This window comes from Lontra canadensis, unplaced genomic scaffold (genome assembly GCF_010015895.1).
Source record: "Lontra canadensis isolate GAN:19392208 unplaced genomic scaffold, GSC_riverotter_1.0 scaffold21, whole genome shotgun sequence".
NCBI classification, from domain to species: Eukaryota; Metazoa; Chordata; class Mammalia; order Carnivora; family Mustelidae; genus Lontra; species Lontra canadensis.
This window is the reverse complement of record NW_022631015.1, coordinates 23888465-23913723: the sequence shown is the minus strand read 5'-3', so window position 1 is coordinate 23913723 and position 25259 is coordinate 23888465. Positions and strand designations below refer to the sequence as shown.

General features: G+C 43.5%; 1 protein-coding gene across 5 annotated transcripts; it reads left to right on the top strand.

Moving 5' to 3' along the window:
* Positions 1-160: 160 nt before the first annotated feature.
* ZNF322 (zinc finger protein 322) lies at positions 161-24012 on the top strand. Of its 5 annotated transcripts, XM_032861693.1 has the most exons (5): positions 161-480; positions 1330-1418; positions 1824-1869; positions 14511-14585; positions 19652-24012. In XM_032861693.1, exon 5 carries the CDS (start codon positions 19834-19836, stop codon positions 21040-21042), a length of 1209 nt encoding a protein of 402 aa, XP_032717584.1. In that variant the 5' UTR covers positions 161-480; positions 1330-1418; positions 1824-1869; positions 14511-14585; positions 19652-19833; the 3' UTR covers positions 21043-24012. The 5 variants fall into 5 exon arrangements, with proteins under 5 accessions (XP_032717584.1, XP_032717583.1, XP_032717582.1 ...); XM_032861692.1 differs by lacking the exon at positions 1824-1869 and having other exon boundaries at positions 161-336; XM_032861691.1 differs by lacking the exon at positions 1824-1869.
* The last annotated feature ends 1247 nt before the right edge of the window (positions 24013-25259 follow it).

The following is a 25259-nucleotide window of genomic DNA, read 5'->3' as shown; positions in this document are numbered from 1 at the left end:
TCATCCCCCGCGGGCTCCGTCCCGCCCCGCCCCGCCCCGCCCCGCCCCGCCCCGCAACGCCGAAAGCCAGCAGCGCAGGCGCCCCAGGGCCCCGCCCCGTCACAGGGGCTCAGCTTCCATTGGCCCAGAGGCCGGGGGCGGGGCGCCCCAGCCTGCGAAGCAGGGGTGGTCATGTGACTCGCAGAGGCGGGGCTGCGCCGGCCGCTTCCCAGCCTGGCAGAAAGGGCTCGCGCAGCCGGCCTTGTCGGCCCTTAAAGCGCTCACTGGGCGGCCTGGCCCCAACTCCCCTCCCGAGCCGCGCAAAGGGAGAGCTCCTGGCTCTCGTCGGCCCCCCAGGTTTGCTTTCCTTTTTTTCTTGAAGGTGGGCCCTGAGGTCCACCGCCGCGAAGCCTGCGGCCGCCGGAAAACCCAAACCCGAGTGTCCCGAGACTAACCGGAAGTGCGGTCCCAGGCGGAGGGGCGGTGCCGGCGGCCGCCGGGGTAAGCGCGGCCCGCGGGGCCTGGGAGGGGCGCGGCCGCTGGGCCCGGGGGAGGGGAAGGAGGAGGGGCGCGGCGGGACCAGAACCAACACCCCCCTCGCCCTCTCCGGCCCCCCGGCCTGCGCTAGGGCACAGAAGCCCCTGCCGCTCGCCGCCGAGCGGGGTCCGGGACCCCCCTGACGGCGCGCACCGGGAGGCAGTCAATGAAAAGTTGAAAGAAGAGCAGCTCAGTACAGCTGTTCTCGGAGAGAATAATAGTAAACATTACCCGGCACTTTTCTAAGCGATCCATATCTCTCATAATGGGGAAAACCCAAGGACATTGAATGAAGTCCCCCCCATCTTTAAGACAGAGATTAGTTTTGTCGTACTCAAATATATATACAGAAGATTGTTAATCAATTCTTAACTGGTTTAGAAAACTGCATTATATATAATATTGTACTATATGCGCTTCTCAACTCCGTCTTGGGGTGTATAGTGGTAGAAGAATGGGTCCTTGACCTTAGAAGTTGCGATAATGCAAACAAAAAACAATTAGCAGAAAGAAAAGTCTAAACAAGTAAAACAGGACTCAGGGCTTCTTAAGAAGTTCAAGTTAGTCATTATCCAGAAGGATTCTTGATGTTTTGTCTAGTGCTGGTTGGGAAGGAAGTGATGGCTCCTGGTAGCTGCTACTTCTTGCAGGAGAAACAGAACGTAAGCAAATGTGGGAAGAGGGAAGATGTGCTTGAAGGATGACAACCAGACTGGAGAGTAAATGGGACCAATATTTAGACGTCCAGCTCCAGAAAAAATAAAAATTTCAGAAAAAAATTATAAATTTCGACATTATTGATTTTTCCTCTAGGAAAGGGAAGAATTGAGTGTTATGAATACTCATGGACTTGAGACCTTTTGAAGCCAAAAGGAAGACAGTCTTGAGTCTTCATTGTTATGGTAAGTGGCATACCAGGCTGTATGTTTCTATATAAATGTGGATGTTGGAGCAGGTGAGCAGAAGGGAGTACTGGTGGGAGAAGATAAAATGAAAAGGGGATTGATACTTTCTTACCTATTGAGATAGCAGAGTGATAAAACTGGATCCTATTCTACCAATGTGAGTGTATTTTCTACTCCTTTCCAACATACGTAGTCACAATAGGCTTGTAATAATTGCTTCTTGATTGATTTGCATCCAGAAAAAGGCAGTATGCCCACTGCTTAGGCTCCGTAGTTAGAAAATTGAAATTTAAATTGTGGCTGTGCTACTTACTAGCTGCTAGTTCTTGGGTAATTATTTAATTGCCATAAGCATCAGGTTTTCTTGTTAGTGCAAATATTGGTATTAATACTATCTTACAGAGTTCTTGGGAAGACTCCAGGAGGTAATCCATGCAGTCAATGAAAGGTAAATGAGGTAATGCCTCACCTCAGGTCTGACACAGTAAGCGTTAGCTATTTTTTAGATTAGTGCTTTATTGACTTTCCTTGTCCCATACACCCTTTAACTGTAGGAATAAACTTGAGCTTTGAAGTTCTATGCTCAGCTTCTCTGCTTGTGCCTGCTTATTCTGCACACTCTGACCCTAGCCATGGAAGAGAGAACCAGTCTCTTCCTAAGATGAGGTAGGAGAAACCTGTTAGAGGAGGGTCCTCTGGTGGACCAGCCAGGGCTACTTGCCTAATTGTTGCATTGCTATGGGGGCTCTAAGGAGTATGGTGGTCCTTTATTTTGCTGTGGTATTTATTCCTATTCTTCATTCATTCAACAGACATATTCTAGAGTCTAGGGATATTGCAGTGAACAAAAGAATAAGTCCTAATAGTGGAAATTATATTCTAGTAGGAGAGATAAACAAATTAACAGATACAAAATATATGCCACAATGTTGGAGGGTGAGAAGTGCTATGAAGAGAAATACAACAGGATAAGAGGACACAGCTGTTTTACATAAAGTAGTCAGGGTGTGCCTCCTTTTGAGGAATTAATTTTTTTTTTAATTTATTTATTTGACAGAGATCACAAGCAGACAGAGGGAGAGTAAGGGAAGCAGGCTCCCCACTGAGCAGAGAGCCTGATGCAGGGCTTGATCCCAGGACCCTGAGCTCATGACCTGAGCCGAAGGCAGAGGCTTAACCCACTAAGCCACCCAGGCACCCTGAGGAATTAATTTTAAGGCAGAAACTTGGATCGAATAAAGAAGCCAGCTACCTGGGGGAAGAACATTGCAGGTAGAAGGATCAAGTGCAAAAGTTCTGAGGTGGCTCGTGAGGCTAAAGATAGGTGGAGGTGCCACATTATATGGAACAGTGAGAACTGGGTTTTATTCTGAGTCTGATAGGAAACAGTTACAATATCTTGAACTAGGGAAGTGTCACAGTCTACTTTAAGTTTTGACAACCAGACTCTTTTCTAGGTGCTGACATCTAAAAGACTTAGGATAAGAAAACCATTTCCTGAATTGTTTAATTTTTTTTCTTCTTGGTGCCCCACAGTTTTTTGGCTCCTGAGGGCAAATATGATACCCTGGGCTGATGACTTTAGGGAGTACTGTGATTTCATTTACCAAGCTCTGACCAATCTCAGATCCTTAATTTCCACGCTGCTTTCCTTTTGACCTGAGCGGTAACCCACATTTTAAAAGACAAAGCTTCCATATACCAGCTTATACTCGCTATTTGTCCATATGCCTGCATATTTTCACTTAAGTGTGATTCTGAGTTTTTCCTTTTCCTCCTACTGTTTCTCCATAAATGTTTTTCTAGTTTTTGCATAATCTCCATATTCATCATTAACTGGCTGAGTAATTTTATTGTTTATGATTTAGTTGATTATTTTTTATGGATTTTGAACAAGGCTTTACCGAAGAGGTAGGTGCAGAGGAGGGACTCGATAAACAGGGCTTCTGTGTGTGTGAAGAAGGAATTCAGAAAATAATAGAACTTATCATTTATTGAGTGTTGAGACACAGGCACTGAGCTGAGTCCTTTGGTGGTGCTATCTAAGTTCTTGTGGCAGCTCCGTGAGGCATGTAATAGTATCTTACCTATTTTTTCAAAGGGGAAATTGAAGCTGAAGGAAGTTAAGTAATTTACTCAAGTTCTTACAGCTACCGAGGAGTATAGTGGGAATTTGAACCATAATCTGATTCTAGAATTTGAACATTTAGTTTTAACTAGCATAATATATCGACTCTCAGCTACCACGCTCTTTAAAAAACAAACTAAAATAGCTTTTATTTTTGAAATAATTTCAGACTTAGGAAGGAGTTGCAAAATAGTACAAGGGATGTTCATATACCCTTTGCCCATGGTTCTAAATGTTAACGTTTTACTATATTCGCTTTATGATTCTGTGTATCTCTGTATACACATACCTATGCGTATACACGTTTTTCTCTGAACCTTTTGAGAGCAGGTTATAGACATAGTGATTCTTCTCAGACTATGAGAGAACTAAGCCCTAAAGTCTTATGACATACTAAGCCCTAAAGTCTTAAGAGAATTAAGCCCTAAAGTCCTAAAGTATGTAATGAATTAACTTCTCTCCTATGCAGGTACAGTGCTCCTAGCTACATACCTAGCTACATTCTTGGAAGAATTGAAAAAATAGTTACTTAAATCATTTTCTATAAGGCTTCATTCTTCCTAGAACACCAGTTAAGATTGCCTGTCTTAAAATACACAACAGTTTATATCCTAAAAACAAGGCTGCTCTCTTATTACAGTTATCAAAGTCAGGAAATTAACACTCATATAATACTATTGTCTAATTCACATTGAGCCAGTTCTTTCACAAGTGTCCTTTTCAGAAAGGAAAAGGAAAAAACAGGTTTTTGTTGGCCAACATCAATCCATAGTCCCCATTTCATTTAAATGTCTTGTTTTCTTCTTCGTGGAATATATATCCTCAGACTTTGTCTTTCATAACCTTGACTTTTTTTTTTTTTTTTTTAAGATATATTTATTCGAGGGGCACCTGGGTGGCTCAGTGGGTTAAGCCTCTGCCTTCGGCTCAGGTCATGATCTCAGGGTCCTGGGATCGAGCCCTGCATCAGGCTTTCTGTTTGGCAGGGCACCTGCTTCCCCCTCTCTCTCTGCCTGCCTCTCTGCTTACTGCTTACTTGGGATTTTTCTTTCTCTGTCAAATAAATAAATAAAAATCTTTTAAAAAATTATTTATTTGCAAGAGAGAGAGGGTACAAGCAGGCGGGGAGGCAGAGGGAAAGAGAAGCAGACTTCCCACTGAGCAGGGAGCCTGATGTGGAACTCGATCTCAGGACCATGGGACCACAGCCTGAGCCAAAGGCAGACGCTTAATAGGCTGAGCCACCCAGGCGCCCCATTGACTTTTTATTTTACCCCTTTAAGAGGTTAGGCCGTGTATTTAGTAGAATTTCCCTCAATTTGGGTTTGCCTGATGTTTCCTCGTAATTAGGTTCAGGTTATACATTTTTGGCAAGTTGGCCCAGAGGTGATGTACTGTCCTATTCTTTACATTCTGTGAGGCAAATTAACATCATGTCACTGGTAATGGTGACTTTGATCACTTGGTTAAGATGATGGCTTCCAGGTTTTTGTTTCGTTTTTTTAAAGATTTTATTTATTTATTTATTTGACAGAGAGGTAGAGAGCACATGCAGGCAGAGTGGCAGGCAAAGGGAGAGAGAGAAGCAGGCTCCCCACCAAGCAAGGAGCCTTATGCGGGACTTGATCCCAGGACCCTGGGGATCATGACCTGAGCCGAAGGCAGCCGCTTATCCAACTGAGCCACCCAGGCGTCCCAACTTCCAGGTTTCTGTACTGTGAATTAGTCTTCTTGTCTCTAATTATTAAATATTTAGTAGGGAGATATTTTCAGACTCTGTAAATATCCTGATCTCATAAACTTCTCACCCACTGGATCTTTAGATCTTTACCTGAAACAAATACTCTTCTTTTGATTGAACATGGTGATTTTTTAAAATTCCATCATTTCTTCTACATTTTATTGTTGACTTTTTTAATAGAAGAAAAACTCCCTTCTCCATCTTTACTCACTTTTTTTTTTTGATCTGTATAGATTCATGGATTCTTATTGTGTTATTAACTTATTGCAGTTACTATTTATCTTGATAGTGTCTGTTCCAGATTTGTAATGTAGCAGCCCCTTCGGCCTGGTTTCTGGGTCCTTTTGGCACGTTGTCACTCGTTTTTGAGCACTTGTTATCCTCTGGCACAACAAAATGTTCTGGGATCATATTGTACTTTCTAAACCCTGGAATCGGCCATTTCTTCTAGGAGCCCTGATAACTTTCAGTGGATAATGGTGTTTAGAGACCATGACCTGAGTGTGTGGTATGCTCATTACTACTAGGATTTCATTCTTCTTACGACCTTTCAGCAGACCTTACTAGAAAAATAAAAACACACTTTGACACATACATGCATTTCTGTTTTTTCTATATATACTGTAAAACCTTGGCCTCATATGGATACTTCTAATTCCAGTTAAACACTACAGAGTTCATTCTTGCCATTCCCTTTTCTATGTTTATAACTCCCTTCTCCGACAGTGAGGAATCTCCCCAGTGTGCCATTTTACCCATAGTATATTTACTTACTTGTGTAGTCCTAGGGTATACATTAAGTAGTTAATCTTTACCACCACTGCTTCTAATGAGAATTCAGTGATTGTTCATAGTTCTTCTTATCTTTAGCTTGAGTTTTTATAGTCCTAATACTGTAATTAAGTACTATTTGAGTTTGTTGGTTTTTTCCCCCTTCTGGGTGTTACTCATTTGAAACAGACTTGTTTTTGTTTGTATTGCTTTTTAACATTTCTCTCTCGTATCTTGTCTATTTACTTATTGAATATGTGAAATGTAACAGTTCTAAAAGCAAAAATGTGTGTGTTACAAAAATGTATAGTCCTAGAGGGGTGACTCCCTCCCTCCACCTATTTTCCTGTCCTTTTATTCCCATTTCCTGTCCTTTTTATTCCCAATGCACCTACTTTGTGATGATAATGACATTCATTAGTTTCTTTCACCTTTTTAGAGAGAGCACTCAGGGGGAGGGGCAGAAGGAGAGAAAGAGAGAGAGAGAGAACCCCAAGCGGACTCCACACTCAGCATGAAGCCCGATACGGGCCTCGGTCTCATGACCCTGACATCATGACCTGAGCTGAAACATGCCACGCAAGCTCCCACAGATACATGTGTAGTTTTTTATTTCTACTTCATTCTTACACAAAATGTAGATACTTTTTTATACCATTGTTTTAAAAAATTTGTAATATGTCCTGAAAATCACTCCACATCAATTCATAAAAGTTTTCTTCATTCTTTAACAGCTTCATAGTTCTCCATTATATGTGCATATACCAAGTCTGTCCAACCACTTTCTTACATATGGGCACACATTTAAGTTTTAAGTATTTTTAAAGTATAACATTGCTACAACGAATAACTTTATACTTTAAATTTTTATATTGTTGGAGGTGTATCTTCACAGTAAATTTCTAGAAGTGGGATTCTGAGTCAGATATAAATGCATATCTAGTTTTATTAGATGTCAGATTCCCCTCCGGAGAGTTGTACTAATTGGCTTTTCCTCTAGCAACAAATGAGAGTGTCTGTTTCCCCACGGTTTTGACAACAACATGTGTTGTCATACTTTTCAACATATTCCAACTTGATAGGTGAGAAACAGTATTTCACGTGACCTTTTCAACTATTTCATTTTTAAAAATAGACTGTTATTTAGAGTATTTTTAGGTTCACAGCAAAATTGAGTAGAGAGTACATAGTGTTGCTGTATGTGTTCTGCCACCCCCCACCCACCCACCCCAGCCTCCCCAGCTATCAACATCTCAGCCCAGAGTGCTATGTTTATTACAGTTGGTGAATCTACATTGAGATATCATTGCCACCCGAAGGCCATGATTTACTTTAGTGTTCATTCTTTGTTTTTTACATTCTGTGGTTTTTGACAAATGTATAATGATGTATATCACCATTTATCGTGTCATACAGGGCAGTCTCACTGCTCTGAAAAACCTCTGTACTTCATTATTCATCCTTCTCCCCCTACCCCCTGACAACCACTGATCTTTCTCACTGATTCCATAGTTGCCTCTTCTAGAATGTCATGTACTTGGAATTGGACAGTTTGTGGCCTTTTCAGACTGGTTTCTTTCACTTACTAAAATGCTATGAAGTTTCTCCATGTCTTTCCATGGCTAGATAGCACATGTCCATTTTAGCAGCATTGAGCAAGATTCTACTGCCTGGATGTAGCACAGTTTGTTTATCCTTTCATTGACTGAAGGCCATGTTAGTTGCTTTCAAGTCTTGGCAATTATGAATAGAGCTGCTATAAACATCCTTGTGCAGGTTTTTGTGTCGACATATATTTCTTTTTTTTTTAATTTTAAGATTTTATTTGTTTATTTGACAGAGACAGAGAGAGAGGGAATGCAAGCAGGGGGAGTGGGAGAGGGAGAAGCAGGCTTCCCGTGGAGCAGGGAGCCCAATGTGGGGCTCGATCCCAGAACCCTGGGATCGTGACCTGAGCTGAAAGCAGATGCTTAACGACTGAGCTACCCAGGCACCCCTGGACATACATTTTCAGCTCCTTTGGGTAAGTACAAGGAGCACAGTTGCTAGATTATATGGTAAGAGTAAGTTTAATTTTGTGAGAAACCACCAAACTGCTTTCCAAGGTGGCTGTACCATTTTGCATTCCCACCAGCTATGAATAAGCATTCCCATTGCTTCATACCCTTATTAGAATTTAGTATTGTCAGTATATTGGATTTTGGTCAAATTTTTTTTTTTTTTTCAGATTTTATGTATTTATTTGAGAGAGAGCTTGTTCACAAATTGCGGGGGAAGGGCAGAGGGAGAGGAAGAAGCAGACTCCCTGCTAAGCTGGGGAGCCCAACTCGGGGCTTGATCCTAGGACCCCAGAAGTTTTTAACTTTAATAAAATCCAGATTGTTACTTCATTTATAGACCATGCCTGCCTTTGGCTTTATATCTAAGAAGTCATCATTGTCTTTATTTTCCCCCCATGTTATCTTGTAGGAGTTTTATAGTTTTGGGTTTTGTACTTAAATCTGTGGTCCATATTGAGTTAATTTTTGTGAAAGATATAAAGTCTTTGTTTATTTTATATTTTTGCATGTGTATATCCAGTTGTTCCAGTACCATTTGTTGAAAAGACTCTTTCTGCATTGTATTGCCTTTGCTCCTTTGTCAAAAGATCAGTTGGCTGTATTTATGTGAGTCTATTTGTGGACTCTGTTCTACTTACTTGTTTATTCTTTTACTACCACACTGGGTTACTGTAGCATTGTAGTAAGTCTTAAAGTTGAGTAATGTCGGTCCTCCCAGCTTTGTTCTCTTTCAGTATTGTGCTGGCTATTCTGGGTCCTTTGCTCTCCATACAAACTTTAGAGTCAGTGTGTTAATATCGGTAAAATATCCTACGGGAGTTTTGATTGGAATTGAGTTTGGTCAATAGATTCAAGGTAGGAAGAATTGTCATCTTGACAATATAGAGTCTGCCTATCCATGAACATAGACTGTTCATTTATTTAGTTCTTTTTTATTTCTTTCATCAGAGTTCTTTGTTTTTTTCATGTAGATCTTGTTAGATTTATATGTAAGTATTTCACTTTCATTTTGCAGAAGTGCTAATGGTATTGTGTTTTTAGCTTGAAATTCCAATCCTTTATTGCTGGTACAGAAGAAAATGATTGCCGTTTATATATTAACCTTGTATCCTACATGCTTGCTATAACTGGTTTATTAGTTCCCCTTTTTTTGGTTGATAATTTTGTATTTTCTACACTGACAATCCATATGATCTGTAAGCAAAGACAGTTCTTTATTTTTTCCTCCATTCTTTCTAGTTTTCCTTTCCTCCTCTTTTCTTAATGGTGTCACCTAAGACTTCCAGTATGACATCGAAAAGGTGTGGTAGAAAGGGATATGCTTACCTTGTTCCTCATCATAGCTAGGAAGCTTCTAGTTACTCACCACTAAGTATAACATTTGTTGTAGTTTTCTTGTATTCTTTATCAAGTTGATGAAGTTCCTCTCTTTCTAGTTACTTCGTGTACTTTTAATTTGAATTTCTCTAAATATGAGTGAGATTGGACATCTTTTTATATGCTTAAGGAACATTTTTTCATCTTTGTGTATTGTCTTTTGCCTATTTTTCTTGGGTTTTTGGTGTTTTCTCTCCATTTTTAAGAGCTCTTTATATAGTAGATATATTATTTCTTTATCTCAAATATATGTTACAAATTTTTCTGTTTGTCCATTGACTTTTGACTTTGTCCTTTTCTTTTTACACATAAAATGTTTTTTAGTCAAATAGCCAATCTTAATATGTGATCTTATATTAATGGATTGTCTGATATTGAACAGATCTTGCATTCTGTGAATAACTCCTACTTTGTCATGGTACGTCACTTTTTTAATGTGCTTTTAGATTTTTGTTAGTATGTTTCACACTAATACTGGGCTATAAACATTTTTATACTCTTCATCACGTTTAGTTGTCAATGTTAAACTATTTCACAAAAGACTAGAAGTTTTTCTTCATTTTTAGTGCTCTGGAAAACATTTTTGAAGCATTGGGTTTATTTGGTCTTTGTAAGTTTATTAGAATACCCTTACGAAATGATCTAGATCCAGTGCTTTTTGTGGGCTGATTCCTTAACAACTTTTTGTTTATTCCGTGCATATTAGTGTTTTAAAACTTTCTGTCTCGGATAGGGGTGATTTTGGTAAAAAACAGTCTGGTATGTTAGGGTCTGTGATCAAAGGAACGAGACTGACACAAAGTGATAAAGCTTTATTTCGCACAAAGCATCAAAAATCAAACTGACTGGTAGGAGCCATCTCTTATGAAGAGACGATGCCGATGACCCCGACAGGGTCACTCCCAAGAAGGCCGCTCCGGATGAGGCTGCTCTGGATGAGGCTGCTCTCAGGACGAGGCCGCTGCTGACGAGGTCGCTCCCCGGACAGGGCTGCTCCCCAGACAGGGCCACTCCCAAGAAGAGGCCACTCTGGATGAGGCTGCTCCCCAGACAAGGCCGCTCCTGATGACAACAGCGACGATGACAAGGACAACAACCCCGGTGACACAGACTCTGCCTCCCATGACGCCACTCTGACAAGGCTGCTCCCCAGAAGAGGCCACCGCTCCGGACCAGGCTGCTTGCCAGTGAGGCTGCTCCCCAGACGAGGCCGCTCCCTGGAATGACGCCGCTCGGGCGAGGCCCCTCCAGGTGGGGCCACGGTTCCGGGCGGCGAGGCCGTTCATGGCGGGGCTGGGGCTCGGGGTGGCGAGGCTGCTGGCGTGGAGGCTGCTGGCAGCTAGGCCATTCCCCACAGCGCCACTGCCGAGGGCCACGGCTCTCACCGCTCTCCTACTCAGCCTCACAAACTAACCTTTATAGGGGTGGTTGAGCCCGGCCCACACACAGGTGGCCAATGCGATTTAAACTCACCTCAGTAAATATATGCGCGCCCCACTGATTGGACGTCTTCACCTGGCCTTACCCGCCCTTGTATCTAGGCTTTGCAAGTAAGTTCCTCTGGAAGGGGCAGGGTCAATCTAAGTTTACTGCATAGGGTCAATCTAAGTTTACTGCAACAAAATGGTTCCCTCTGATTAAGTAGGCCCTTACATGGTAAAAAACACAGTTCATAGGTTATCACATTTATTTGTGTAGATATCTGCAAAGTGATGTGTTATCTGTATGTGGGGCTTTTTGTATGTCTTATTTATCCTTTTCTTTTTTTGTAAATTTGTACTTTGTCTTTCTCACTAAGTTAGCTAGTAGTGTATCACTTCTTTAAGTTTTTCCAAATAAGTAGAATTTTGGTTTATAATTAGGTTGTTTTCTCTTTAGTTCACTGATTTCCATTTTTATTTTCATTTTCTTCCTTAATTTCTTTTTTTTTTTAAGATTTTATTTATTTATTTGACGGACAGAGATCACAAGTAGGCAGAGAGGCAGGCAGAGAGAGAGAGAGAGAACGGAGGAAGCAGGCTCCCTGCTGAGCAGAGAGCTTGATTCGGGGCTCAATCCCAGGACCCTGGGATCATGACCTGAGCCGAAGGCAGAGGCTTTAACCCACTGAGCCACCCAGGCGCCCCTTCCTTAATTTCTTTCGATGTACCTTTTTCTTAGCCCCTTGATCTGAGAATCTAGTTTGCTCATTTAATTCTTTTTATTGATATAAAATTATTTAAGACCATGAATAGCCTTGATCACTGCTTTAAGTTTATTCCATAGATTATAATCAGTAATAGTTTTAATTATCAACATTTAGAAATTTTGTTTCATTTCCCCATTTGCTGAAGAGTTGTTTTATTTTTCCCATTTAGGTGGAGCTTTTTTAATTTGGTACTCTAATGAATTTTTAGTTTCATGTCACTTTATGGAATTTACTGATGCTGTTTCTATGACATAATATATGACAATTCTGTGACTGATTAATGTGTGCTTGAGAAGAAAGTTTACTTCCTATTATTAGGGTGTAAGTTTCAGTAGCTATCATAAGATTTACTAGTTAGATTCTCTAGGTTTTCTGCATCATTACTTATTTTTCTTCTACTTTATATGTCTTTCTACTGATAGTGGTATGTTGTTTTATTATTAATGTTTTTGTCTGTATTTCTTATTATCTATTGTAGTTTTTGCTTTGTAAGGGTGAGTGCTGTGTGGTTTGGTTCAAAATCATAACCGTTACAAGTTATCTTATGATAATGACTTTCAACATTAAAAAGTGTCCTTTATCATGTTTAATGTTTTTCAGGCTGAATTCTTCTCTTCCTGATATCTTGAATATAAGACCTCCTTTTATTTCTATTTGCCTGTATTCCTTTTTCCTTCCCTTTAGTTTGAGTCTCTCTCAATCTTTAAGTGTCTCTTGTATTTAGCATATAGTCGGGTCGTGCTTTGTGAGCCTGAGAAAAATTTGAATAGGTGAGCCAAACCCATTCCCATGTAATTGATACACTTGATAAGTTTTATCTCAATAGATCATGTTATTTTATTTGTCCTGTTTATTCAGCTACTTGTGTTTTCATTGCTCTTTCATTAAAAACTTTTTTAGAATGTTTGATTTTTGTTATCATGACTACCTTTGAGCATAGATCTTTTGTAATGCCTTAGTCCCATTTTCTTATTCAGCCTTCAGTTATCTGGTGTTCAGTTTTTAGTGGTATCCCTTAGCCCCTGCTTCCATGAATGGCTGATGCGGTTATTTCAATTTGTTCTCTCTCCTCCTCCCGGTGTTTAGTTGGATTGTGTCCGTTTTATTAGGACATAACATGTTTAATAAGACTGCTAATTCAGTGACACCTTGGTAAAGTTTTGCGGATTTTTTGTCTTCTTTTTTTTTAACTAGATGGTATGTTTTTGAAGATAGTGGGGACAAGGATTGTGCCTTTTTTATTTTCCTTTTTTCTAAAAAACATTTTCCCTTCATCTTAAAGGACCTTAAATTTCTCTCTCCTCCTTTTCTCCTTCACTGTGCAGTCCAAAGCGTTCCTCCTCTTCCTTCCTTTTTACTGTCTTTCCTGAGGAATTGCCACTCCAGGACTGCCTGTAATCTGCTGTGTGAGTTAAGGCCCTTCCTGATGTCCTGCTCAGCTCAGAACTTTAAACACGTTTTGGGACTCAGAGTGGGTTTTCTCTTTCTGGCAGGAAACTCTAGGTTGGTTTGGTATGCCACGAGCCCTCCTCTGTCCCCCCTGTTTTCAGGTTCTTGCTTTCAGTAGTAGCCCGCAGAGCCCGCGTCGAGAGCCGGCCCGCTGGGGTCTGTGCTGTGATGTGTTTCTCCTGTTCTCACAGCTTTTCCAGGCTGTCCCGGGAATCCGGACTCCTGCAGCCGTCATTACCCCCTTCCGAACTGTTCTCTGACCGTGTCCCCTGTCCCTCTTCCAGAGGTAGTTTGTTCTTCTTCCATCTTTGAGCCCGTTTTCTATGCACTGAAGTCAGGTTTAAGTCATTGCCATGGAAGCTCACAGGTTTTCTAGAAAATCCCCGTTGAATGAAGCTTTAGTGTCCCTGACTTCCTCGTTCGGACGGTCCGGCGGCCCGGCGGGCGCTGTCCGGAGCAAGCACGGAGTGGGGGAGCCCCTCACCGCCGCTCGCGTTGGGCTTTCAATTTTGGTCTTCCTTGACCAGCGCGCTGTTTATTTGTCAGCGTCCTCAAGTTGCCGGCCTCTAGGTTCTGTGCAGGTGTCCCAGGTGCCCTGTGAGGGAGCGCGAGAACCGCCCGTGTCTGCTGCGCCTGACTCTGGCGCCAGAGCCGTGAACTACGGCCGCTTCGCCCTGAGGCTGCGCGGGAGGGCCCCCGCCACGTGTCCCCGCGCTGTCTGGGGCTGAGCAGCTCCTCTCGATTCGGATCGTCCAGGGCCTTGAGGGAACCGAAGCCTCCGCGACCTCGAAAAGGCAGGTTCAAGCTGCTGCGGGAACGAACGGGCGGGCAAGTCTGAGTGCGCGAACCTCTTTTATGCCCCTAGTTGACTGCCTCCCGAATTGTTTATGCGGAAATAGAGGTCTCCTTCGTTGAATAACCGGAAACGCGATCCCTGCGCGCCCTCCAGTGAAGGGCGGGCGCCGACGGTCGAGCCGCGGGTCTGAGCGCGCAGGTGCGTTCTGTGGCCCCGACGGCCCCGCAGGCGAGGGCGGCCCAGGCTCCCGCGGGGAGACGGACGCCCCGGCCTGTGCGGGCTCCCCTGAGAGTTAGGGCTGTGGCGCTGCCTTCCGTGTTGTTACGGTCCCCGAGAAGCTATAGGTGGTGCGGATGGCGTTCAGGTTCTTTGTTCGCCCTTTTCTGGAGAGTTCTGTTGGAAGGTTTAAGACTATAATCAACCTCCTCAGAATTGAATTTAAGGGATTATATAAGAAAACCCAACTGCTCTTTTAAGGAAACTGGTTTACCCATTTTCAGAATCTTTGGGGGAAACGACCTGGGGCTAAATCCGCTCCTGTGAAACTATTTATCCTTTTCTTATACTTGTGTCTTACAGAACTCGCTCTTCCTTGAGAAACCAAATTCTCAGGACCAGGAAGTCAAGGCTGCGTTCCTTCCAGTTAGCTTCTGGGTAAGCTGCAGTTCGTCTGGCCTTCGGAGCTGCGCCCTCCGTCTCCTCGAATATACCCGACCGAGTGGCTCCCGAGCAGCTCCCGTGCCTTTGGCATACGGCCCTTTTCCTGTACCATAGGGACACAAGTGGAATGACAAGGACTTACTTGTGCAGTCAGCAGGTGGTTTTATTAAGCACCAACTGTGTGCCTGGCGCTTCCCTGTGTACTAAAGAAAGAGCAGCACACAAAATAGATACGCATCTTTGCCGTGTTTCAGGCAATAAACAAACGATTTATTCCATGTATCAGAAGGTGGTAAATGCTGTGGAGGAAACCGAACAGAAGAGCTGGCTAGGGACCACTGGGGCGCGGGGGCAGGTCAGTTCTGAATCCGGTGGTCTGGAGAGGCATCCTTGAGAAGTGACCTTGGAAGAAATAGTTGAGGGAATTAAGAGATAACTGTGCACTTCCCTAGAGGAAGAAAGCTGGGGACCCAAGAAAGGATGGGCAAAGGCCCTAAGGGGAGTGTGTGAACGAGGACAGCCAGAAGGCCATTGTGGGTCTGTTCTCGCAGCGAGCAGGGAGAACAGTGAAAGTGAATGAGAGGCACAGCGGTTGGGGTGGCAGAGCAGCCCTCGTGTCTTGGGCCATTGTGAGAGTCTGGTGGCGGGGGGAGGAGGGGAAGCCACCTAAGGGAGCAGAGGAGAACCTATTCTCTTACTTTAACTGGAGTTCACTGGCAGCAGGGTGGAGGGTTTGAGTGTAAAGAAGGTGGTGATTAGAGGATGGCAGTAGTGCTGGGGCTGCCGTGGTGAAACGCCGCAGACTGAGCGCTCTAAACAGCCAATTTATTTCCTCACAGTCCTGGAGGCTGCAAGTTCAAGATCAGAGTGCCAGGTTTGATTTCTTCTGAGATCTCTCCTTGGCTTGCAGATGGCCACCTTCTGTCCTCATGTGGTCTTACCCCTGCATGCCATCCCTGATACCTCTGTGTCCTGATCTCATGATGACACCGGTGGCATTGGATTGGATTAGACAACTTTACCCTTTAAAGGTCCTGTCTTCAGAGGTCCCTGGCTGGCTCAGTCAGTAGAACATGTGACTCTGGATCTCAGGGTTGTGAGTTCGAGCCCCACATTGGGTGTAGAGATCACTTAAGAAATATTTTTAAAAAAATAAATAATCATCCTGTTTCCAAATACAGTAACATCCCAAGGTCATGGGGCTTAAGGCTTCAGCATACAGATTGGAGGAGCACCCCCACAGCCCTTAACTGGTGGGAACCAGTTAGGAAGGTTTTGTCATCATCAAGTGAGAATGAGTGTGATCCGGACCAGGGTTGCAGCAGGAGACACCATGAGAGGTGGTTGCATTCTGATTTTGAGAATGGAGCCCATGAATTTGCTGATGGCTCGATTGTGGCAAGAGAGCAAGAAGATTACAGGGTGACTCCACAGTTTAGGAGAGGATGGATTTGCCCGGAACTGAGATCAGGCAGAGGAGTGGTGGAGTGGGTCCGGATTTCAGCTGCAGGCAGCTGCTTTGCTCACCTCCTGTTTTACTGGAAGTAAGGCGAGAGCAGACGCAGGGCACTGAGTTCGAAGCGCTGCTGGGTTCTTCATGACACTGTAGGCTTTGGGGGCTGATTGTGACAGCCGCAGAATGTACTTTGGCGCTTAGTACGTCATCTGTTTTTTTAACAGTTGTCAGTTTTGTTTTTGTTTTGTTTTTTTGTTAGCAGTTTTTGGATGACTCTTGGTCCAGAGACCCATGGTTCCTCAGTAATCGAGGTTTGTGCCCTGTGGGTGCCCGCCGTTGCAGGCAACCCCTGAGAACTAGAGACATGAGTCAGCAAGGTGAACTTGGAGACCCAGCATCTTGATACATACGTAGAATAGTGTTCACTCTCTGGTATCATGAGGACAGAAATGCGCTTGTGTTTAAGAGGCTTCACTGGGGAGCAGGGTTCACTGGCAGCTCAGGTGTGTACACTTACTTCCTAGGGTATCCGTGATCAAATGAACAGAGAGAAATGATCTTGGAGGGCAAGGGATTCTTGTATGATACTATAAGAGTCACCTGGAACTTGTAATTTGGACCCAAAAATGCAATTTCTGTAATAGTTTTATCAATCATGGTGGTGTGATCGAATATTTTAAATCTAGCGTGTAGAGTTACTGTATTTAATATAAACGTGAATCATTTTTGTTTAGCTCACCTGCTTCCCCTTCTCAGAGCTGTGGACTTTACTCCTCTTCCAGTGGTACTTCCCATTTTCTCTCATTTTTGTCCCTCCTTAGTGGTTTTAGCATTACATTTCTTGTAGATGGTCTATGCCTTGACTCAAACTACTCCGACCCCATCCAGTTTTTTCTCATTCCCTAAAACTAAAACGTGAGAACATGGTTGAGTTGACACTTGGAGCCTTGGGATTTCTTTTGATACTTAAAAATAACTTTTTTTTTTTTTTTTTTTTTTATAAGAACAACTGTCTCTGTGCCTCTCACATGGAGAGTTTACAAATCGCTGAATGGGAATTGGAAAACCAGTCAGCAGATTGGTGAAACAGAAAGTCATCCATCTTCTGGTTCCCTTTGGCTCATTGTTTCCTTTGAATTCAGGTGGCCATTGCTTATGCTGCTTGTATAGCTACTTTGTTTTGAGTTCTGGTCCATCACACTTAAAGGGTCATGTCCAGTTCGTTCTCATAGTGTTTTCTCACACATGAATACACAGAGACCTAGAGGCCTATACTCACAGTTGGAGAACAGTGGGCTCTGTCCCTAGAAGAATGTACACATACCAAATAACATTTGCAGGCAATTTCACAGTTTTCCTAGGTTATTTAGGAGTCCATAGATGCCAAATAAGGACTTCCGTTCTAGCGTTGAGCATCTACTATGTGCCAGGTACTAGGGAAACAGCAAATGAAATGAACAAAAATCCCGGCCCTGTAGGGTCTGACATGCTATGGAGAAAAATAAAACAGGGAAGGATGGGAGTGTTGTAGGTGGGTCAGCTGGGATGCAGGTGTATTACAGCGTCAAGTAGGATGCCAGACAAAGATTTGAGGAAGGCGAGGGAGGGAAACTTGGAAATCTAGAGGGGACAGTGCCTTAGCCAGGAGAGGCAGCAGGTACAAAGATCCTGAAGTGGGGGGTGAGCCGGCTGGTGTGAGCAGCAGCAGGGAGGCCAGGGCAAGTGGCGTGTGCTCAGCAAAAGAGCAGGGAGGGGAGTCCGAGCGGAAAGCAGGAGGCGGGTGGCTTAGGGGCTTGGGGCTTTCCAACAGGAGCAGTTTTGGCAGAGTGGTGAGGACGATTGTGAGGTTGGAGGATGTTCTGGAAACCTTAGAAGGCAAGAGTTGGAGACAATGAACAGATTTATTTCTTTTGAGGAATTTTGCTGTAAAAGGAACAGAGAAGTGGGGTGACAGCTCGAGGGTGAGGCCGGCAAGAGCGGTTTTCGCGTTGGTTGTACTCTTGCTCTGGGAGAACAGAAACAGCCAGTTTGCTGATTAGTGTGATCTGGAAGAAAAGAACTGGTGCGGGACCGGGAGGTTAGAATTGCTGGGTGACGTCCTCGTGGAGGAAAGGGATGGAACCCAGGACACCGACAGTAGGCTTGTCCTCGGACTGAGCAGAGGCAGTCTGTCATCCAGAACGACCGAAGGAAAGGCAGAGTGCCTGACCACACACACAAGAAGCTGGTTGATGTGGTGGGAGCACAAGAAGTGGTGGTTCGTGTTTTTGTTTTGAGCGTGTGTGTTGTGCTCTGTTGTTTCTGGTTTGCTTAAATTTCCACAGTAATGCGGGAAGCACCATCATCAGCTTTTACTCCTTAAATGCAGGGAAGGGCTTTGAATGTGTGAGGAGAGGGTCAGACATGGAAATGATCATTGAAAAGAGTAAGCGTGAAGGACACAGAAAACAGTGTTTTTCCTCCTTTTGTTTCTGATGTTTCTTCTTTGGTGTATTGTGAGCGATTAATAAATGGAAGGCCCACTCCACGCCATGTGCTGCGCTCTCGAGTCAGCCCAGTGTACGGCATCCGCCTGCTTTTCCGTATTTCTGTTGATGCCTTTAGTTCATCTACCGGAGTAGCTTCATGGAAAATAGGTCCTCAGTTGGAAGATCTCCGTATGTCTCTCCTCTCGCTCTCCTTCTTGATCTCCGACTCTTTTTCAGATGACTGCATCTCTTCCCCAGGAGGAGAGGAGCACTGGCTGCCTGAGCAGAGAGGGCTGTTTCCAGTTAAGTTAGAAAGATCTTCCTCTGTAGAAGGCCTTGTATCTTCAAGATGCTCAACCCCAGGGACTTTAATACTTGTGTAAGCATCCGAGAGGAGAGAAATTCTCGCACATCTCTTCACTGTATAAAGAAAAGCCTGGTATAAAAACGGTTTGAAGCCCGGCTTTCATCTGTAGTCGTCAGAATTTTTCTTTTTGAGGAGGGTTTGTGCTCACTTGATCAGAACTTTATCATAATAATAGCACGCGAGCTAACCCCGTGTACTTACCACGAGATGCAGGGTGATGAACTTACTGTTCAGGTCAACAATGTGAAATAATTTCTGTTATAAATCCCATCTTATGGAGGAGCAATCTAGGTGGGGAAGAGTTGTTGAATAACTTGCCCAACATCACACAGCTAGGGTGACGGAGCCACAGAAGCCCTTCTCTCTCCCTGTGGGAATTCTAATACCATTACCGTTTTCCTTCCAAACCTTCCGGTGGAGAAGCCTCCCTTCTCCAGGGTTCCTTGGGGGCGGTTTTCCTCTTGAGCAAGCCTACTAACTATGAGGCATGCCTTGATTACTCAGTTGAAGCCAGGGAAAGAGGAGGAGCCCTGGTTTTGAGATCACCCGGGCTCATTCATAAAAGAAATAACTCTTCCTTGTCTTTTTCCCATGCATTGCTAACTAGTTTACTATTAGAAAAGAGGAAAACTAATTGGTTTCAACCCCTGTAAAAAGTGGTGCACGTATGGAGTCTGATGGAGAATTTCTGTCTTCCCTGCAGTAATTTTAACTTTGAGCATTCTTTTCTTAGTTACAGGAATATAAATCATACTTCTTTGTCTTACAGGGTTGGAAATACCAAGTAAGGAATCAGCGTATATGATGCTGGAAACGTTTAGAGACGAGCTGCTCCTGACTGAAAGGCCTACAACAGATATATCTTTCCAGTTCTTACCAAGAAAACAACTGTGAAGAACACGATGGGTCAAGAAGACCAGTGGAAAACTCCCTAGGAGAGAGCCATAGAAAATGTTCACTTCAGAAGAGAGATATAATCAGAGAACTCAGAAGAGGAAAATCTATCATGGATGCCCTCAGAAGGGTAGAAAGATTTTTATTCATGTGCATGAGATTACTCAAATAGATGATCAGATATACCAGTGCCTTGCATGTGAGCAAAACTTCTGTGAGAACTTAGCTCTTATTATGTGTGAGAGATCCCACACTGGGGAGAAACCTTATAGATGTGATATGTGTGAGAAAACCTTCGTCCAAAGCTCAGATCTTACTTCACACCAGAGGATCCACAATTACGAGAAACCTTATAAATGTAGCAAATGTGAGAAGAGCTTTTGGCACCACCTGGCCCTTTCGGGACACCAGAGAACACATGCAGGTAAAAAATTCTATACATGCGATATCTGTGGCAAGAATTTCGGTCAGAGCTCTGATCTGCTTGTCCACCAGCGAAGCCATACAGGCGAGAAACCGTATCTGTGTAGTGAGTGTGATAAATGCTTCAGTCGAAGCACAAACCTCATAAGACACCGAAGAACTCACACAGGGGAGAAACCGTTTAAGTGTCTGGAGTGTGAAAAAGCTTTTAGTGGGAAATCAGATCTTATTAGCCACCAGAGAACTCATACTGGCGAAAGGCCCTACAAATGTAATAAGTGTGAGAAAAGTTACCGACACCGTTCAGCCTTCATTGTTCATAAAAGAGTTCATACTGGGGAGAAGCCCTATAAGTGTGGTGCCTGTGAGAAATGCTTTGGCCAGAAATCCGACCTTATCGTACACCAGAGAGTCCATACAGGTGAGAAGCCGTATAAATGCTTGGAATGTATGAGAAGTTTTACCCGGAGTGCCAACCTAATCAGGCATCAGGCAACTCACACTCACACTTTTAAATGCCTTGAATATGAGAAAAGTTTCAGCTGTAGCTCAGACCTCATTGTGCATCAAAGAATTCACATGGAAGAGAAACCACATCAGTGGTCTGCGTGCGAGAGTGGCTTCCTCCTGGGCATGGACTTTGTAGCCCAGCAGAAAATGAGAACGCAGACCGAGGAGCTGCATTACAAATACAGTGTGTGTGATAAAAGCTTCCACCAGAGCTCAGCCCTTCTTCAACATCAGACAATCCATCTCGGTGAAAAAACGTATCTCTGTAATATGGGCGAGAAGGGTCTTGAGCTCAGTCCTCCCCATGCGTCAGAAGCCTCACAAATGTCTTGAACAGACCAGAAGTTAGAACACCCTAAGAAATGTACTTACAACATGTCAGAGGACCCAGTAAAGAGCTCTAGGCAAATCTCAGACTTTCCTCAGAGCTCGGACTTCCGTGGGGACCAGAGAATACAGCTGTGGGAAGTCAAGAAATGGTTTGCCCAGAGAGTGACCCTCACAGAACACTTAAATCAATCACTTCAGTGAGAAACCTTAACAGATGCTCTGAGGCTTGGGAAAAACCTTTAGTCCAAGCTTGTATCTGATCACCCACAAGGGGATTCCTACAGGTAAGAAACCTTACAAATGCAGTGAGTGTGGGAGTGCTTTCTAGCAGTGCTCAAGCCCTCCTCATCCCGAGAGAATTCACACCAGAGGACTTCTTAAATGTCCTCAGTGTCAACAGAGCTTTGGATGGTATGCACGTCACACTGGACGTCAGAAAGCCCACAATGGGGGGAGACCCCGGCAAGTATGTAAAAAGCTTCTTATTATGACTTTCTTACTCTTCAGAGAAGCCATACTGGTGAAAATGTGTATATTTGTCTTGAATGTGGCAAAAACATGAGTTGGAGAGCCGCCTTGGGTTTGCACCAAAGAAACCCAATCTGAGGAAAGACCTTACAGGGTCTCTGAGTGAGAAAAACTTCTGTCAATGATCAGCTCTCGTGGTACACCAGGGAACTCACATTAGTGAAAAACCCCCTTGAGTCTGAAAAAAGCCTTGCTAGAAACTCCTCCCTCGTTGGGTCCCAAAGAACGTGCTCTGTGGAAAATTCTGCGCCAATGAGAGCTCGAACTGTGGACTGTGTACATATAATAGGTAACAGTTGACCCATATGGTAGAGGTGACTTTCAGTGGAGGCGGTATGTAAACCGTTGTTCAGATACCCAGAAACTTGTTCTGGGAGGAGCTAGGGCAGGTCACAGTAGGCCTGATGGGTAACTCAGGTAAAGATGCTTTTCTTTTATCTGAACCACTTAATGATTGCTTTACTTTTCACTTTTTAAAATTTGGAAATCCAATAAAGAAAAGGACTGTAACTTTGTGATAGAAGGTGTGGCATGTGTTCCTGTTGGGGGAAAAGGATTATATTGATTCGGCCTTTGTCGATTTTTAATTCTTGGCTAGAATGGGGACTAGTGTGTTGACAGTAGCCTGGGAACCTTTTGCTGGTAGTGAAAAGAACTGAACAGCTAGGGAGTAGTTCCCCTAGATCAGAACTCTTCCCAAAAGTTCCCCCTTTGGAGGGCCAACCTCATACAGAGAATACTCAGCGTTTTACTTAGTGTGAGTTAAGGCATTGCCCTCAAAAATTTCCTTTCCCTCAAACATCTTTGAGAGGATCACTGGCATTTGAAATTTCGGCTTTAGAGATTGATTTCTTTTAAACTCAGAAACGCAGATTTCAGTTTAACAGTCATGTCCTGATGTTGCTAGCTAGCATCCCGTACTTTTATGACTTTAACTCGTCTCTTTCACTGATAAAATGCTCTTCAGCTCCTTGCAGAACGATTAAGGGAAACCAGAAGAAAGGTTTAAGCCTGAGGAGGCACAAAGTAAAACACAAAAGGATGTGTCATTCATGAAGGAGCTAAAACTTCGTGATTTTGAGTATCCCAGACTCCAAAGCTGGTGTTCTTTTCACTCCATTTTCCTGCTGTTTTTAGCGAACCAAGCCCCATAATGATAAGCCTTTCATTTATTTCAGTTCTTCCAAGGAAAGAAAATACTTTTTATTCCTAGGGAAAGGATTGCAGTCACCACAACATAAGGTATCTGTGTGGCTTGGAACGTAGGATTCTGAATGCTAGAAGGGAAAAGGAGTGGGCAGGTTCATCAGACATTTAAGGATAAGCACTTATTTCCGATTTAACAAGATAATTAATGATTATCTGTAACATTCTCTAGAAATACTATAATTAATCCAGTGATTATAGATGGACAATTCTGAGGGGTTTTTTCTTCCCTCAGATTAAAAGACATTTAGTATAAATGCTTAAGATTCCTACAGTATTTGGGGCGATAGACTGGTGAGTAAATATTCTGTTGCTAGTCTGGGTTCTCTGGTTTATTTTAACAAATCCCTGCACTCGAGAGAGTGTTGGCATCAGACTTAGGGAGGTGGCCGACTGCTGCCTGTGTACGGCTCTAAGCTTTGATCCTAACGACTGGTTGATGAGCTTGATAATCTTAGGGTCAGTGGATATAGCTTATAGTGATAATAAGGAATCTGGTTCTAGGGTGGGGTTTTCTTGGGGTTTTTTTGGTCTTTTTTTTTTTTTTTCTTTTTAGAAAACAAATGCTGGAAGTTTATTTGATCTGTTGTGTTTTAGTAATTTTCATAAAATAGCTCTTATACCATGAAAAGTTGCCCAGTGTGCTAAAACACGCAAGATGTATTTGTTTCTCTTTGGTGCAGGTCATGCCTATCACTAGTACACGTTTGGTGGTTGTAATACTTAAAATAGTATTGGGTATATGGCATGGTGGTGACGAAAGTTAGTCCTTATGGCTACTTGTTAGTCATTAGAACTTGGAGAAGGGGACAGAGTTTGTATCGTTGGTAGAACAATGACTTGCCCCTTCTTTCAACTAATCTTACTGGTAATTGTCTCTAGTCTAAGTAAATTAAGGATGGACCATCCCTCCAATGGAGAACAGTCGGGGTTATGAGACAGGTCTGAGTGTGAGGGCTTTAACCGTGGGGAAAAAGGTGTTGGTATTATTCATAGAGCATAACCTGAGGTTGGAGAGGACCACTTGGGAGCCTGTAGCCAAAACTAGAAGGTAACTTCTGGGATGGATGGAGGTTCTCTTGAGACAGTGCCGACCTAAATCTACCTCAGGTAAGTAGTTAGAGTAACTTTTTCAAGATTTCAGACCAAACGAGACACTTGTATTCAGTCAATGTATTCCTATGCTTTAATGTTTTTGTTTTTCCTTAATTCTTAAATAAACATTTATTCTGAAAAACTCCATTTTTGTCTCCACTCTCTTGAGAACAAGCATTTCTCCTGCACTTGTATGAGAATAAAGCAGATAGCCAGGAACCCTTTCACAGTGCATACATAAATGATTACGGTGTGCACTCTGCTTCCACTTTTTCAGTCATACCTCAGTGAAACAAAGTGGATGTTCATGTGACCCTTAGGCCTGGTAGAGGTGATCGCCATTAGAACGTCTTTAGAATTCCAGGAGTTTTTGATGCCAGGGCGGAGAAGTAAATGGAAACCTGGAAGGAATATTGTCTGTGCTCTGCTGTGGATATTGGATCGTTTTGGAGCCCCCGCACTGCATCACCTAAAATAGCACAGGAGAGAGTGATAGCCTGAACTGCTGATATTTGGGGCTAAAAGTCAGTAACAACAAAAATATCTGTTGTTTGTGTGAGTAGCCTTCATCTTCAAAATCAGAGAAAATTTCGAATTCACAGTTCTCACTAGAAGCCACAAATGGCTGTGATTCTGCAACTTCCCACCTTATCTGCTGGAGTCCCAGCATGGGAGGTAAGGTCAGAATGGTGGCTCCAAATTTCCTCCCATTGTCCAGTTTACTTCCACTCCATTTGCTCTGCCAACCAGAATAGGTCTCTCCCTATAGGTCTTTTCTTTTTTTCTCAGATTTTATTTGACAGAGCAAGCAGGGGGAGTAGCAGAGAGAGAAGGAGAAGCAGGCTCTCTGCTGAGCAGAGAGCCAGATGTGGGGCTCCATACCAGGACCCCAGGATCATGACCTGAGCTGAAGGCAGACAGCTTTAACCAACTGAGCCACCCAGGCGCTGAGTTTTAAGTGGTTGCTGAGGTCGCTGGGTTTTAAGTGGCTTTAAGAGAAATGTATCAGAAGAGGAGGGATGAAAAGGGGGAATGGAAAATGGCACAACTTGGTTTTATTTTCCTTCTGCCCTTTGTGTAGGCTGGTGTGCCTGGAACAAGGCCTGCAGCCTTCATGCTTCTCTTCCCCCGCTGACGGCCAGTCTCTGTCCCCACGTTTACGTGGGCTGTGGTGAGAGACATTCCTGGGGAAAATAGTCACAGCCCTTACACATATTGAAAGAGAAGTGGTGTCTCTGAGGAAGTAGAAAAGCCAAGGGGCATCCCAGCCCACACATATGCCGGGGCTGTTTCCTGAAAGAGTTCTCTACCTCACTCCTTGAGCAAAACCAAAAAAGCCAGTAATGAAACTGAAGCTTGCTTGTTTCATCCTCCACACGTGAGCTGTGTCA